This window comes from Cricetulus griseus, chromosome 2 (assembly GCF_003668045.3).
Source record: "Cricetulus griseus strain 17A/GY chromosome 2, alternate assembly CriGri-PICRH-1.0, whole genome shotgun sequence".
Lineage (NCBI taxonomy): Eukaryota > Metazoa > Chordata > Mammalia > Rodentia > Cricetidae > Cricetulus > Cricetulus griseus.
Window position 1 is genome coordinate 311,616,883 of NC_048595.1, and position 15,842 is coordinate 311,632,724.

General features: G+C 40.7%; 1 protein-coding gene across 4 annotated transcripts; it reads left to right on the top strand.

Annotated features, from left to right (window-relative positions):
* The first annotated feature begins 2,676 nt into the window (after positions 1-2,676).
* On the top strand, positions 2,677-14,446 carry Mtx3 (metaxin 3). 4 transcript variants are annotated; one of them, XM_035440493.1, is made up of 10 exons: positions 2,677-2,803; positions 3,114-3,183; positions 3,552-3,628; positions 4,934-5,026; positions 5,590-5,772; positions 5,878-5,954; positions 7,211-7,368; positions 8,564-8,652; positions 10,791-11,092; positions 11,630-14,446. In XM_035440493.1, the coding sequence occupies exons 1-9, from the start codon at positions 2,723-2,725 to the stop codon at positions 10,899-10,901; spliced, it is 939 nt and encodes a 312-aa protein (XP_035296384.1). In that variant the 5' UTR covers positions 2,677-2,722; the 3' UTR covers positions 10,902-11,092; positions 11,630-14,446. The 4 variants fall into 4 exon arrangements, with proteins under 4 accessions (XP_035296384.1, XP_035296385.1, XP_035296386.1 ...); XM_035440494.1 differs by lacking the exon at positions 11,630-14,446 and adding an exon at positions 7,461-7,816 and having other exon boundaries at positions 10,791-10,844; XM_035440495.1 differs by lacking the exon at positions 11,630-14,446 and adding an exon at positions 7,714-7,816 and having other exon boundaries at positions 10,791-10,844.
* Positions 14,447-15,842: the final 1,396 nt, after the last annotated feature.

Genomic DNA, 15,842 nt, shown 5'->3' on the forward strand with positions numbered 1-15,842 from the left:
CAAACACTGCTTCTTTGCTGGGAACTCTATTTCACAGATTCTTAGTCACGGAAACGAGGTGGGTAGGGATTCTAACAGAACTTGTATCACAGCCCCAAGTAAAACTAAGAAACACATGAGCAACAGGACTAGATGCCAAAGTTGGATCCTCTGAGTTCAAATGAAGCCACTCAATGTGCATCTTCTGAAAAACAAAAATGTTCAGGGAAAACTTGGTCTGGAAGAGTCATTATAAAGTTGTGGTCCTGGCCATCCTGCCCATATGTGAATGCTCTGCAGATACGGAAAAGGCTTTTTCTGGGAAGAGCCCAAAAGTATGATTAACAGCCAAGGAAGCCACAGAAGCCAAGTACCCACACCAGGCATAATTTCTGATGGCTTTGGCTTTCTTTCTCATTGTCTGGAACAGTATCCAGCCTGGTTGTGCAATCAGGTACACCAGTGTTTTAAAATTCAATCATTCAATCTAGCAGATATAGGCTTTCAAGAGGAAGATGCTATTAACTAGGCACAAATAAACCTCTAAGAAAGAATTATCAGATAGAAAAAGATGCTGTTATCTGCCTCATCCTAACAAGGATTTAAGTTCTCTCTAATGCAAATTTAATCCTCATAAGTAGCAGGAGTAGTGGGAGAGAAGGCCACACACTATGTGTCCACAAAGAATTCTGACCACCTACTACCCCAACTACCAACAAGACTCAGAGAATCCACATTCTCACTGTGGGATTATTTTAAATAACCTCGTGGCAGTACACAGACTCTGAGCTTTATTGCTTGGAATTTTATTTCTCAAAACATGAAGCTTCCATAACATCAAATCAGAAAGTTAAATTACCATCTTTATGTTAAAGATGAGCCAGACACCCTTCAACGATGCTGCAGTGATGCACTGTTCCTCTGTGTTTTTAGTATTTTACATATTGTCTCTAAATTTACTGGTGACATTGTCTTTTTATACTTTTGGTTGTGAGCTTAACCTTTAATAGCTGGGCCATGTCTCCAGCCCAACAGTCTCTTTTCATACCAGCTGTATGTGATGTCTGATTTGTAGACTATAAACTCCTAAGTAGAGACTCTGTATCTCATGTACCTCTGTATTCTTCCAAAGGCTTCTAGTGTCTCAGATGTACTATCTGCTCAGTAAACATGTTATTTAGTTTCAACTGTACATTCCCTGAGCATTTCTCACTTGAAAAGTGTGACTTCTTAGGGTGGAATGTCTTTTCTTTCATTTCTGGGATATCTCTTATTTTTGAAACATTATCTTTAAAAAATATCGAAGCAAATCAGCACTTTGATTTTGGAGTGCTGCTTCTTTACTATGTATGTAGTTTCTAGCAAATATTACTGAATATTATTGTTAGGGAAATTTGCAGCGTTTCAGTTGAAGTGGACCAAGCATCTCCTTACACGGAGGAAAAGAGAAAGCCCAGAGGTGTATCAAGAGGTTAATCTGGAAAGACTATTACGGTGCCTATAAAAACCATGCAGTACCCAATAAGTATGCCAAGTTAGTTCCTTAATGGTTTTTCTGAGAAATTAGCAGGTTTAATGTTTATGAAATATTTAGAACATGTCCATTAGGCCCATATACAAAATTGGATGAATGATTTACAATGTTTAATCTAAAATAAAAATAAAGAGCCCGTTTTGCCAAGATAAAAATTTCAAGACAGCAACAGCAGAGCAGTTAGTGAAACGAGCCTTTCTAAGCAAATTACCTCCATATCTGCACCGGTCTCACACCTATGAAGCCAGACCTGTCCTTCCTCGAAGAGCTGCTGTACAGTGGGAGGCAAAAAGCCTGTGACTAGACAGAAGCAAAACTCAAGTGCATACAACGTCTTACGTTCTTTCATTTGCATTTTTTTTGTTTTTTTGTTTTTTTTTTTGCTTGTTTGTTTTTCGAGTCAGGGTTTCTCTGTATTGGGACTCGAACTCACAGAGATCCGCTTGCGTCTTCCTCCTAAGTGCTGGGATTAAAGGCGTGTGTCACCAACGCCCGGCTTGTCTATGCTTTCCAGCATGTATAGATGTGCACCACGTGAATGCCGAGTGCTCATATAGGGCACAAGAGGGCCTCGGATCTCCTGGGCCTGGAGTTACATGGACTTCGAGTACCAAATGGGTGCTGGGAACCAACCTAAGTCTTCAAGAGTCACAAGTACATTTACAGAGCCAGTTTTCCAGCCCCACTAAACTTAGTTTATGGAGAGCAGCTGGAGAAAAAAGCTATTCTAGATTAAAGGAGTAGCACTGTGAGCAAGTAGGAGTCCTCTGTTAAACTTTAGAACAGGGTTAATTTTTAATGAGGTCGAATCACGTTCACATAGGAATAGCAACCGAAATTGGGACTGGAATGGCAGGCAATGGCCCATCATAAAGACTGAACACTACAAGGGTCTACCCTGTACCAATGCCATCTAAAACTATATTTGTGTGAACACTTTATAGATTTAGGTGTACCATAGTGATGTCAGCAGTAATGCTGCATGCCATAAATACTTGGAGGACGTCTAGCAGGTCTGCTTCCCATAAGGCACAGTCCTTTTAGCTCCTAGTGTGGTTAATTTTCTTCCAAAGCCTGGTGCTGTCTTTTCTGCCTCCGTCCAAAGCCAGGAGCAGTCCGCCCCCGCTCCTCGTCCCGCCCCCGCCACTCCACGTGCTGGAGAGTGGGCGGCAGGAGTACTTCCGGGTGACGGAGGTCGGCCCGGGCAAGATGGCGGCCCCCTTGGAGCTCAGCTGCTGGGGAGGTGGCTGGGGGCTCCCTTCGGTCCACAGCGAGTCCCTGGTGGTGATGGTGAGGCCGCCTCGCGGGCCGGGGCGCGGGAGGACTGGGCTGGCTGGCTGCGGGCTCCGCTGGGCACGGGCGGGCCTGGCTGCGCCGTCCCTGCTGGGGGAGAAAGCTCGCCCGCCCCGCATCCTCAGGCCTCCTGCAGACCCGCGCCCCCGGAGCGGGAAGCCTGCGCGTCCCCGACTGCAGGCGGGGGAGGGGCGCGGGCTCGGGCGCGCGGACAGCCGTCGGCCTCTGCGGTTGCAGCTGTCAGAGCCGCTCTGCAGACCTGCATGACTCCTCAGTCTAAAATGTCTTGTTGCAAACTCTGTTTCAGGCTTATGCCAAGTTCTCTGGCGCACCCTTGAAAGTCAATGTCATAGATAAGACCTGGAGAGGTTCAAGAGGTACAGTATAAGCTTCCACAGGCCCCTTTCTGCCCATTGAACACTGGCACCCCTTCTTGTATTTAAAGCCATGGGTATATAGCCCTAGAGTACTTCGGCCGCTTTAGCTTCTTAGAATGACCTTGGCTGCGCGTTGGCTGTGAATAGATCACTCTGAGTAATAACTCAAAGTGCAAGCCAAATCTGTGGAAAATAGGAAAAACGAAAATGCTCTCCAGAACTGCCCCTTGTGAAACTACAAAAAAAAAAAAAAAAAAAAAGAAAAGAAAAGATGCAAACGTTCTTAACACATGCTCTCCCAGGTACAATTGATATCGTTTTAAGGTATTGTAATCTTCAGAATAAATTATAACTGTTTTTGATTATAGGTGATGTACCAATTTTGACAACTGAAGACAACATTGTTTCCCAGCCTGCAAAAATACTAAACTTTTTAAGAAAACAGGTGGGTTGCTCCTTTTGAAGAAGTAGATAGTTTACTGCAGTTATACTCACATGTACCCTGGCTGCCAGTTTGCAGTACAGACTGGCATCAAATGCTAGGGTTATAGGTGTGACACATTTCACCTGGCATCCTGTTTGGCTTTTTGTTTGTTTGTTTGGTTTGGGTTTGATTTTTTTGTTGTTTTTTGTTTTTGTTTTTGTTTTTTGTCTTTTCAAGACAGGGCTTCTCTGTGGCTTTGGAGGCTGTCCTGGAACTAGCTCTTTCAGACCAGGCTGGTCTTGAACTCACAGAGATCCGCCTGCCTCTGCCTCCCGAGTGCTGGGATTGAAGGCATGCACAGCCACTGGGCTGGCTTGTATTTTTAATTCATTTTAAGGTGGTTTTATTTTTTTCAATTCATTGGGCAATTGGGAATGCCTATGTTTTGACAACAGAGAAACAAAGACTTGCTTACCAGTGACATAAAACCTGCATTTTACTGTGATTCGGAAGTCATAATGAAGTATATGCAATGTATATTTTTGCGAATTTATTGAAATAGATGTAAGAAGAGTCAGTTTAATTATTCAAGATTATTCTTGTTGATAGCATTACCACTTTAGTCCCATTGTTGCTATTCATGTCATGCTAATTGTGACACCTGAGTTCCCACCAAATTGTAGCTATTTTATTTTTGTACTGGAAATGGAATCTGGGGCCTGGTGACTGGTAGGCAATCACACTACTAGTGAGTTGTATTCCCCAGCTTTGTGTTTTACTTTTTAAAAACCACTTACCTAATAGTTATATGCTTTATGAAATCATGTACCTAAAATGTGTGAAAGTGTAAATATTTATGTAGTAAATCCATGATGTTTAAACGTAAAGATTCATATAAACATGAAAGTTATAATTGGTTTGTCAGTACAATGGAAAAAACCCTGTACCATTAAAATTTAAGTATATTCTAAGTTGAAGAGTTTCTTTTTTTATGGAGAAAAACATTAGGAAGGAACTGCATGTTTTTTTTCCTTTCTTGTTAAAAAAAAATTTGTTTTTACTTGGTGACTCTAACATGTGCCACACTCTGAACAAAGGTCATTAATGAGCATCTAAACCATAAAAGTCAGCTGACATGCTGTAAGCAGCACTTGTTCACTTTGTGAATGGTGTAGCTCTCAGAACCCTCTTTCATTAACAGTATTCATTGGGTTTGTGTCAGGTTTGTGACATTTGTCAGGGAGAATCAGAGTTGTAATTTGCTTGGCTTCCTTGTCCTTGGGATGTTCTCTGACCTCTGACAGGTTTTGTTTTGGTTTTGAGTAGAAATACAATGCTGACTGTGAACTCTCAGCAAAACAAGGGGCAGACACCCTGGCATACATTGCCCTCCTGGAAGAGAAACTTCTCCCTGCAGTGGTGAGTGTTTCTGAATACTGCAGTATTGTAGTGATTTAGTGACAATGTTGTAGTCTGGTTAGAAAGAACGGAAAAGGGGGGGGGTCTTAAAGAGGAAATTTCCTGTATTAGTCTTACCTTTTATATTATGACAAAAGTGGATTCTCTTAGACTTATCCATTGAAGTGGATAGTCTGGTTTGTTTGCTTGCTTGTTTGGCTAGGGAAACATCTTACCACTGAGTTCCACTCTAGCACAATAATACTGTTTTTGAAATGAACCCTACCAATAGAAGAATAAACTTTGTTTCATCTATAGAATTTGGTATATTGTAGTTCATTCAGTCAGTGAATATTTATTGAGCACTTAGTATGTGCTAGGCTCTATTCTGGGTGCTGAGATATAGCAGTCAACAAAATTCATGGGTTTAAAGTAATCTCATTTTACCTTGAGTCGTTTTTTTATGTGGAAAATTTAAATAAAGTTACCTTGTTCAAAGACATTTATGAAAAAACTGTCACATTGATTGAGTGATGTTTATTTTAGCAGAACATTCCTGTAATTGTTTTACCTTCCTTTGTCAGCTTCATACTTTCTGGGTTGAGAATGACAATTATTTTACTGTGACAAAGCCGTGGTTTGCCTCCCGTATCCCCTTCCCTCTAAGTTTAATCTTGCCTGGAAGGATGTCTAGAGGAGCTCTGAATAGAATTCTCTTGACAAGGGGAGAACCGCCCCTCTACCACGTCAATGAAGTGGAAGCAAAGGTATGAGATTCTCCCAGCAAGCACCAGGGAAGGGAGAGGAGAGGGGACTGGACAGGTGGCCTTACCTAGAGATGCTACCTCCAGAGTATCTTTCATCCTTTTTAGATATACAGAGATGCCAAGGAGTGCCTAAATCTCCTGTCAAACAGACTGGGAACATCTCAGTTTTTCTTTGGTGACACGTGAGTAAATTCCATTAAAAGTCATTTTGCTATAAGTCACCTTTTTTGATAGTTCCCACCAGTATATTTGAAAAGTGTTTGACAGGCTTTCTTTGTCCTGTTTCTATAAAAACTTCATAAACTGCTGTCGGGAATACACTATTTGGAGTGACCTAAATCTATAGCCCTGGGCCACGTCCACTCCTATTTGGCTCTAGAATAAGCTAGCTCTTATCCCTTAAAAAAAAAAAAAAAAAAAAAAAAGTCAGGGCCAGTGTTTCTGCTGCCAAAGATTAGAGCCCCTCCCCAATAGCCACTGGGCTTCCTCCTCAGGCATGTCCATGTTTGCCACTACACTAATCAAGAAGCTACTGGGGGGTTGGAGAGATGGCTCAGAGGTTAAGAGCACTGACTGCTCTTCCAGAGGTCCTGAGTTCAATTCCCAGCAACCACATGGTGGCTCACAACCATCTATAATGAGATCTGGTGCCTTCTTCCGGCCTGCAGGCATACATGCAAGCAGAACATTGTATACATAATAAATAAAGAAATCTTAAAAAAAAAAAAGAAGAAGAAGCCACTGGCCCCTGCTGTGTGTATTGCATGCACGCTGCCACACCCTTCTTGATGAGCACCTTGAAAGAAGTCATCCAGCCATTTCTCAGTCCCAGGGCTGGTGCTTTTTTGGATGTGTGTGGACTGTTGATATTTAATGTATACATATAATTTATCATTTGTCTTGTGTAAACAAGAGTCATTTTGATATGTTGTATGGGTATATTCAGTGAATTGTGAGTTAAAGATGGTTCTCCTGGCCCCCAAAAGATCAGGTTTTTACTTCAGAAGGGAACCTGGGGTATAGTTGCATGACAGAGCTCTCAGATGGCACTCTCGAGGCCCCAGGTTCAATTCTTAGCTCAGTATTTACTCAGCTTTTGGACGAGATTTTTTTCTGTTGGCATTAATCTTACATTAGATTAGTGTGCTACATAGTGGCTGTGAAAGTATCAAACATTATTCCCACCCTGCTTCCAGCCCATAACATTTGTAGTTTACAACCTTAATTTCTTCTGAATAAAGTAAATGGCTAACTATTTTTAAAACTACTTAGAAGGTAAAACCCTGTCTGCCTCACTTTTGGAAACAAAAATGGTAATAAGCCATTCAAAACATGATGTTGACTATTAGACTTGACAGATAGTTTGAAGAGCATTTTTAAAATACTGTCCAAGTCGTCTTCTCTTAAGTGCTTTTGATGGAGAGTTCTTTGTTTGCAGGCCTTCCACCTTGGATGCCTACGTCTTTGGTTTCCTTGCACCTCTTTATAAAGTGCATTTCCCCAAAGTTCACTTACAAGAGCATCTGAAACAGCTTTCCAACCTGTGCCGACTCTGCGATGACATCCTAAACAGCTACTTTAGGCATGGGCCTGTGGGTAAGTCGGCTTTTCTTCAGCTAATGTTTATTCAGATTGGGTATTTTAATAGTCTCCTGGCAATGAAGAAGTAGAACAAGTCTGGTTCATAGCTTCAAGACCTGGTGGTTTGCCGGTTCCATCTGCTGCCGTGTTCTTATTTACCCGGAGAAAGCACCATCTGACCCCCATCATCCTCTGGACTTCATGAGTTCCCTGTATCTTCTTTATAAGTATTGCCCCCCTTGAGTGAGTCCTCTTCTTCTAAAAGACTAAACCACGTGTGTTGAGTCCCCGATGAAAAGTAGTGTTTATCCTTGTGCAAATGGGCAGTTGCTTTAATTGATTCTTACCTGCTGCTTCCAGCATTTTCCTCCATGAACAGAAATCAGTAGCAGATTGACTTTGGTGAGGTACACTCCCATGATTCCACTACTTGAAAACTGATTGCACCAAAACTGGACATATAGTAAGTAGAGGGCTCTTGGCACTTAGGATGGAATTCTCTGTGACGGGGCGCCTTGTGCTTAAGGGACTGGGCACTAAGTTTATATTTGTAGAGGTAGCTGAAGCTGTCCTTTTAAGAAACAGAAGTTATGAGATAGCTGACTTAGGTAGACAGGCTTTTTTTTTTTCTGGTGGATTATCTGTTTCACATATAGGGAAGTCTAGGAAATGGGAAGTTAGGGAACCAAGTAACATCCGACCTTGTCACTCTGGAGCAGTGGCTAGCAAACCTGACTACACAGCTCTCCCATACTTCCCAAATTAAGATGTCCCAGGATCAATCCCAGAAGGCTCTGCTTTTAGAAATCCCTTTAAATGTCTTGGGCGCCCGGTATCTGTTAGGGAATCTGTACCTTAGCAAGATGCCTGTAGCACTACAACTGATGACTTATGTAAGTGATTAGGAAGGCGGCAACATGACCCTGAGAGTACCGTGCCTTTACTAACCACTATAGCTGGCTGCATGTCCTGTGGCTCTGTCTTCTAAGAACACAATTCAGGGTTTTTCTGGTTTCCTGTGGAGCACTGCTGTCCCTCCTAACTTTACCCTAATTAAAACCCACATATGTTTTCTCTTTTCTGTTTTCTTTTGGGGAGAGAGGGTAGTTGGGAAGGTGGGTAAACTGAAAACTTTTTTTTTCAGTCTTAAACAGCTTGAAAGTCTTTCAAAGTTTCCTTTCTTTCCCTGGTTTCTCTTCTGATTTCTCAGGCATCTCTCCAGCTGGACAAGAAATGATAGACGCAAACCTGCAGAAACTCACACAACTTGTAAATAAGGAATCCAACTTAATTGAAAAGGTCGAGTTACTTTAATAATTTTCCTTTCTGTGGGAATGCTATTATTTGGGTTGTGTATTCACTCTACCCTCTTAGTTTTAAAGAGTTTACTTTTTTTTTTTTTTTTTTTGGTTTTTCGAGACAGGGTTTCTCTGTGTAGCTTTGGAGCCTGTCCTGGCACTCGCTCTGGAGACCAGGGTGGCCTGGAACTCACAGAGATCCGCCCGCCTCTGCCTCCCGAGTGCTGGGATTAAAGGCGTGTGCCACCAATGCCCGGCGAGTTTACTTTTCAAAAGGCTGTTTATATATACTTTGAGTGGAGATTTATTTAATGTGGTGTTTTAAAGCCACCAGTGATTTCACTGAGGGAAATTTGAATAATTGTAGTGGGTCTACCTTTTGCCTTTTACTGTAGAGTTTGCATGTATCAAGTTGGATGACATAAAAATTACCTTTAAAGACAGCAAGTCAGAAGCAAGCCTTGCTTGCTGTCCTTGCTCTATCCTGAAATTGCTTTCTTCTGCTGGGTCTAAGCACTCATTCCCTTCTTCCTTGTCAGTAATATCTGGGCACACTCTATACTTTGCTCAGTCCAATACACATCCTATGAAGATGTGTGCAAAGTGCTCATGCGGTCACAGGAGCTCACTCATTTAATAGGAAGGCTATTTAACATAGTTTAATTTTTTGTTTGTTGTTGTTTTTTGAGATAAGGATTCTCTGTGTAACAGTCCTATTACAGTCCTGGCTCGATTTGTAGACCAGGCTGGCCTCAAACTCAGAGATTTGGTTACCTCTGCCTCCCAAGTGCTGGGATAAAAGGTGTACGCCACCACTCAGCTAGTTCCCGTTTTCTATATGTGTAGAATCCATGGCAGATATGGCGAGGAAACTATGAAATACCAACACAGACAGAAGGTAAATTAGGAGCCCAATCACTACTTTATACATGTCCACTTTGGGCCTTTTTCGGTTTATGAAAATCTTGTAAGGCCAGCAAGTGTTCATAGCTGCTCTTCCGTAGAAAGTGTGTGATAGTTGGTAAAACATAGTAGGGCAACTGCTCTTCTTAGTCACCATTCTTTACAATTTATAGCAAAAATCCAGAGCTTAAGAGACTGAATATGCTTGAGAAACAGTTCTTGCAGAAAAGTAAATGCTGCTTCTCTGGTCACACTTTTTTCCTATTTGAAAGTTTAGAATTAACCTTGTATTATCTGTCTTCAACAAACCATGCGCACTCGCGCACGCACACACACACTTTGCTAAAATGTTTCTTCCTTGCTCTGAAAGCATCTTGAGAAAACAAGGGGAGTTATAAATATTGTGCATTTATGCGGAGCTCTAAGAACATCATGTCTATTGGGTGAATGATAGGATGTTATTTTCTGTTGGTTTTGTGGTTTGATGGCAGTTGCTTTCAAGTTTTTTAAAAAGTGAACTTGATAGAGAACTCAACACCAGTATCCACATGTTGCACCTTCTGCAGTACTCTGGGGTGAAGGCGGGGTTTGGAGTAATCTACCCGAGTGTCCCAGGGGCACTAGTGTGCATCTCTGCACTTCTTGGACATTTTCTTAATATGCTTGTTTAATGGTTTCTCTAAGGTTGGCTTAGAAGTAACCAGTGTTTGAAAGACCTTGTCTTTCCCACAGTTTCCCCAGCATCCTTTGGCATTCTCTTTCAGTTTGGAGAAGAGTAGTTAAAAACAATTGTGTTAGAATAAAAAAACATGGTTCATGACACTGACTTTAGAACCTGGAACAGGGACTTGTCTTGTCTGAGCCTCATTTTGTCATCTCAGACAGGGTGGGACTGTGCCTGTTCTTCAGTGTGTGGGGAGGACAGGCAGAGCACATTTAGAGCTATCGTGCTTCCTCTTTCTTGTAGAAGGTGTCTTAAGTGAGTCTCTGATCATATTCTTTTTTTTTTTGTAGAACTTGTTATAATTTTGTGATGGGACAGGTATGAGTCACATTGCTTTTCATGGATAGTTAGTCAGTTGGTATTTGAGAACAACTATCAGAGAAATGTTTCTCCATCCATCCTGCAAACATCTAGTTCTGGTCCTTTCCAGGCTGTATGTAGTCTAGATGAGGCCACAGTCCACAAAAGAGGAGCCTCAGCCTTAGTCAGGTTTGTCTTTGTGCTTTCTACAGATGGATGACAATCTCCGCCAAAGCCCTCAGCTACTTCCTCGGAAGCTGCCAACCCTCAAACTGACTCCAGCAGAAGAAGAGAGTAATTCCTTCCAGAGGCTGTCACCCTGACAGTCGCAGCCTGTCACAGCCAAAGTCTTAAGATTGTTTGCAGTAGTTGCTTATACCGAGTGCACGGAGACCAAAAGAAAAAATGCTGTCATAGGTATAAGGAAGACTGTAAGGCAGAAGGATCCATATATGACTTTCTTTTTAAACTAGAGAAGCCTTTATTTCGTCTTGGCAGTGCATTTGAAATAAAGGTGAATGCTAAGGGAACTGGGTGGGTGGGTGGGTGGGGCAAATACATGGTACTGTATATAGAAATCCCGCCTTAATCATGGCAGACCTTTGCCTTTGGTTCAGGGGTTGCTGACTAAAAGCTGCAATTCTGTTCTCAATGCATTTTTAATGTAATTTATTAACTTATTTTTCTTAGCCCTGTTTTAATACTTACTCTTTGGCTTTTTGGCTGAGATCTTGCTCTTCTTTTTAGAAGTCTGATGCCTATTTCAGGAACTAGGAAAAATAGAAATTATTTCAATAGAAAAGCCTGGATTTAATTTTAAAAAGCAATGAGGAATGTGCTTGTTAATTACTCTCTTGTAAGTCTTATCCATTGCTGGCTCAGTGCCACATATGCCAGTGTTAAAGGTGGTTATATAACACATACCTGATAACACATCAGTATGAGTAAGTACTTCAGATATGTTTGCTCTAGGCTAGCCAAAGCGAATGTGGCAGCTTTCAACCTATGTATTTTAGTACACCATTGCCTACTTGTCTCATTCCTGTATCAGTTCCAGAACTGGAAGTCTAGCTCATCTGTGTTCAACGGAAACCCTAATTGAAGTGTGCTCAGCTAGCTGTTAAGCGTCCTTGGGATGAGCTGCCTTGAGGGTCCTGGAGACGCTGCCCACGTGTCTGGTCTGAGTGCTCCACACTTAACTCAGAGCAGTTTGTTTCATAATAAGCATATCATGTAGCCACACATTTTCTGACAAACTATTATTTTCTGTGTATTTTTAACTACCATTGTAGGATCCAAAGGGATAAGTCAAAAATAGTAGATTTCTAAGACAATTTATATTTATTGGTTGCTGAATGAATTGCTCATGATATGCTGTGTGGTAACATTTTAACATATCATGGAGGCATGCTTATCTTAGTGGCGGCGGGTGGGGGGGTGCTGCTGTTGTAAAACCACTTCTGGGATTTGTGTCTTACAAGATTACCATGGTGCTCAGCAACGCTTACCAGGTCCTGCAGAAACCAAGCTGCTGTCTAGACATGGGGCTGATGGGAGCAGAGCGAAGCTCAGTTGCATTTGGCTGCATCACCCATTTGCTGGTAGATGTAAGGCTTAGGTCATTGTAAATACTTTTTCTTGAAAGCTTTAAAGGAGACACAAGGTAGTCTTCATAGTCTTGTTCATCTCTTTGGATGCATTTAGGTCAGGTATGCATCACAATACTTCTGTAACAAGGGGTGTGCATGTGAGTGTGTATAGGGTTGTATGATGTGTATATGTGAATGAGTGTGGGAGTGGGGGGGATATGTGTGTGGTGTGTATGTTGTGTATCTTAGACAAGTTACAGCAATCTGAAATCTGAGTATTTTGTTTTGAAAGTCAAGATCAAGAGGCTCCACTGTCTCCAGGACTGATCTATATTGGAGACAGATAGTACATTAATCAGACATCTGTTTATACTTTAATCAGGGCTGGTCATTTTCAATTATGATTTAACAGTAAACTTTCCAAAAAGTATTTGAAGTAGTTTATGATTGTAAAACACATGTAAAATAGGACATTTTTGAAAAATAACAATTTCTAAGAGAAAGAACTATATCATCACTGCTAGATTGTAAAATTAAGTGTGAAATCTAACTCTGTGGGTAAAGTTAGAAGATAATACTGAGTTAAGTTCTTCTAATAAAACTGCTGGTGTCTAGATTAAATGTGTAGAGCAGCAGTTCTCAACCTGTGGATCAAACAATCCTTTCACAGGGGTTGCATACCAGCTATCCTGCATATCAATATTTATGATTCATAACAGTAGGAAAATTAGTTATGAAGTAGCAGCAAAAGTAATTTTATGCTTGGGGTCATCACAACATGAGGAACTGTGTTAAAGGGACATTAGGAAGGTTGAGACCCACTAGTGTAGAAGAATGCAACAGACCATGCTCAGAAGATGCTAGGTTTCAACCAACAAGTGTACTGTAATATTTTGTGCAATGAACTCTTGATCAAAAGAGTTAATTTTAGAATAACAAGCATTTGTCTGTTTTAGTGGAGAGGATGACTGTAAGGTGATTTGTTTGCTTTATGGCCACCCTGCTCGGAACTGCCTTTCACCTGACATTTTGTAGACGATGTGCTTGAAGATCATATTTCTGAGATGCAGACTAGAGTTGGGTAAGTAAGAACTTAGATGCTAGGTTACTCAGTTCAGCCTTATTTGTCTGAGCACGTGAGACGATGGGAAATACTGACTAAGCACAGTGCTTTAGGGACCAAGCACACAGAGAGCCTTTCAGAAAGAAAAGTTTCTTAGACTGGACAAAGGGCCATGGTTACCTTCTCAGGATGTTTGTGCTTGAAGCTTGAGTTTTCTGGGAAAAGGGGTCCATGCCTTGACCAAATACTGTGAACCATTGTCTTTTGGAGGTGGTGGTAGATGATAGTATGAAAACAGGGACTCTGCTCATTTTTATTTTGTTGATATCCCAGAGCTAGAAAAATTTGTTTGCTAATTCCCACAAGGTAAAGATCCTGAATGAACACTGTGTCACAGTAATGAATACACTAAAGACATTGCAGACAAGGAAGATTCGAGTTTCTCAGAACTTTAACCTCAGAAAACGTTCACATTAACTAGCAAATTTCAGTTTAGGTGTGCTTGAATTGTTTGGGAGTACTAAAGGACCCACTATGAAAGCAACCATTTTTATTTCTCCCTAACAATTTACTATTGATAGATATATAGTAACACTAAGGAACAAAGACATGTTAGAGCTAAATTAAAAATTTTCGAATTCTAAAAATGGGGAAACTGACATCAACAGAGGCAGAAACTGGTAATGGAATATTTCAAGACAAACACTTTGTTCAGGTAGCTTTGTGTGATAAAGTGGAATTTCATTTGGATAGTGTTTCTTTGGAGCCTCTTTCAAACACACACACGCACGCACGCACGCATGCACGCACGCACGCACGCACGCACACATACGCACCTAACAAGCTTGTTAAATATATTCTTGATGGGACAGGACAATTTTTCGACAGCCACAACCATAACCACTCAAAGCCAGAATATAAATGGTATGGATGGGTACTAAAAAGATGGCTCAGTAATTAATTAAGAGAACTTACTATTCTTGTTGAGGACCTGAGTTCAGTTCGCACGTTAGGTGGTTGCAGCTCCCTAGAACTCTAGCTCCAGGGGATCTGGTGCCCCCTTCTGGAATCCATGAGCACCTGCACTCATTATTAACAGTAAAATAAATTTATATGTTGGAAGCTTAATGATAGGGCCATGGGCTATCTCGCTTCTATTCTGTAATGCCTTAAGAGTCTATAATTATTTCAAAATAAAAGGGTTTTTAAAAGCAAACTTAATAGAGTAAGTTTATCACTACATAACTGTGTCTTAAATTTTAAAACTGCAGACTTAGTATTTAGTTCCAAATGAGAACTCCATTATATCTTGCTAAAATTTTTCATTCTTGAGTTTAAAGAAAAAGAAGCTGGGCTGGTAGTGGTGTATGCTTTTAATCCCAGCACTTGGGAGGCAGAGGCAGGCAGATCTCTGAGAGTTCGAGGTCAGCCTGCTCTACAAAGCTACACAGAGAAACCCTGTCTTGAAAAACCAAAAAGGGAGGGAGGGAGGGAAAAAGCAGCTGTTTTTTTTTTTTTTTTTAACAAATTGATCTCTGAAGCTCCCTTCTACCTTACTAAAAATGTTCAAGAAAGTTTTTCTAACAGTCTTACACCAAAAACTTGTTTTCCATAAAGTACCAAATGCTTGTGATTTATGTTTCTAGTTTGTGTGTTTTCCCCTATGGCAGCTGGCTTCCTATTTGAGGACAAAATATTTTGAGACCTTTTTCTTTGTGTGATCATTCCTTTTTCCTTGTATTTTTCTCTCTGTATTCACAATGTGGTGCCATGCTCGCTGACACCACCTTCTGTCATGGAAGGTGTGATGTAGCTGTGTACTTCTGCTTTAAGGTCAAGGGAGTCTGGAATTGATTTTGTCTTCTGGTTGTTTTTAGAGTTAAAATCCAGAGCACAGCCACGGCATCATTTAGGATGTGATAACTGTCCTTTGTGTATGTTCTTGGTGGCAAAGAAAAAGTTATGTTTATTTCCCCACTCCTGCTTTTGCTGTTGTTCAGTTGTGCAAAGTTTACATTTATTTCTTAGTGCTTACAAAAACAAATTTAAAGAAATCTATGGTTTCGTGAAATAGTAGCTCAGTGGTTTAACCCTGAAGCTTTATTGAAGCTTCATTGGGTTTCAGAATGCTGACTTTTATAATGATGTGAGCTGGGGAGAGCTTTGATTTTAGTTTTTAAGTATTTATAAGGTAGGTTAGCGTAGAAGTTGCTGTTGGGTGTTGTAGTCTCCAGGAGCCTAGGCTACTTGTCTTCCAGTCAGGATTGTAATGATGGAAACAAACAGGGACTCTGGGAATTAAAAGTCTTAAAAAAAATGTTGTTTTGGTTTTTTCCCCAGAAAAGTATTCCATGGATTATTTAAAAGAATTAGCATTCTTGAACAATGATATAATAAAAGGGAAACTTGAGTTGATTGCTTGTGAATAGTAAGGGGTAAGTTGTGATAGAATCTTACCCAAACAGAATAAAATACTTTCCTTAAAGGGAAAACAAAAAGACTCATTATTATTAATTTGAAATTATAAGGTAAAAACATTTAGTTTATGCAAGAGTAGTTTCTAAAAGGATATTTGGCAGAATATATTGTTCTAATAAGTTTGGAAAATTCTG

What these genes read in the sequence shown, in the direction of transcription:
- Mtx3 (XM_035440493.1), top strand. Translation starts at nt 2,723, where the DNA reads ATGGCGGCCCCCTTGGAGCTCAGCTGCTGGGGAGGTGGCTGGGGGCTC. An exon ending in GCGAGTCCCTGGTGGTGATG is followed by an intron (nt 2,804 to 3,113) that starts GTGAGGCCGCCT and finishes ACTCTGTTTCAG; the next exon opens with GCTTATGCCAAGTTCTCTGG. An exon ending in AGAAACTTCTCCCTGCAGTG is followed by an intron (nt 5,027 to 5,589) that starts GTGAGTGTTTCT and finishes TTCCTTTGTCAG; the next exon opens with CTTCATACTTTCTGGGTTGA.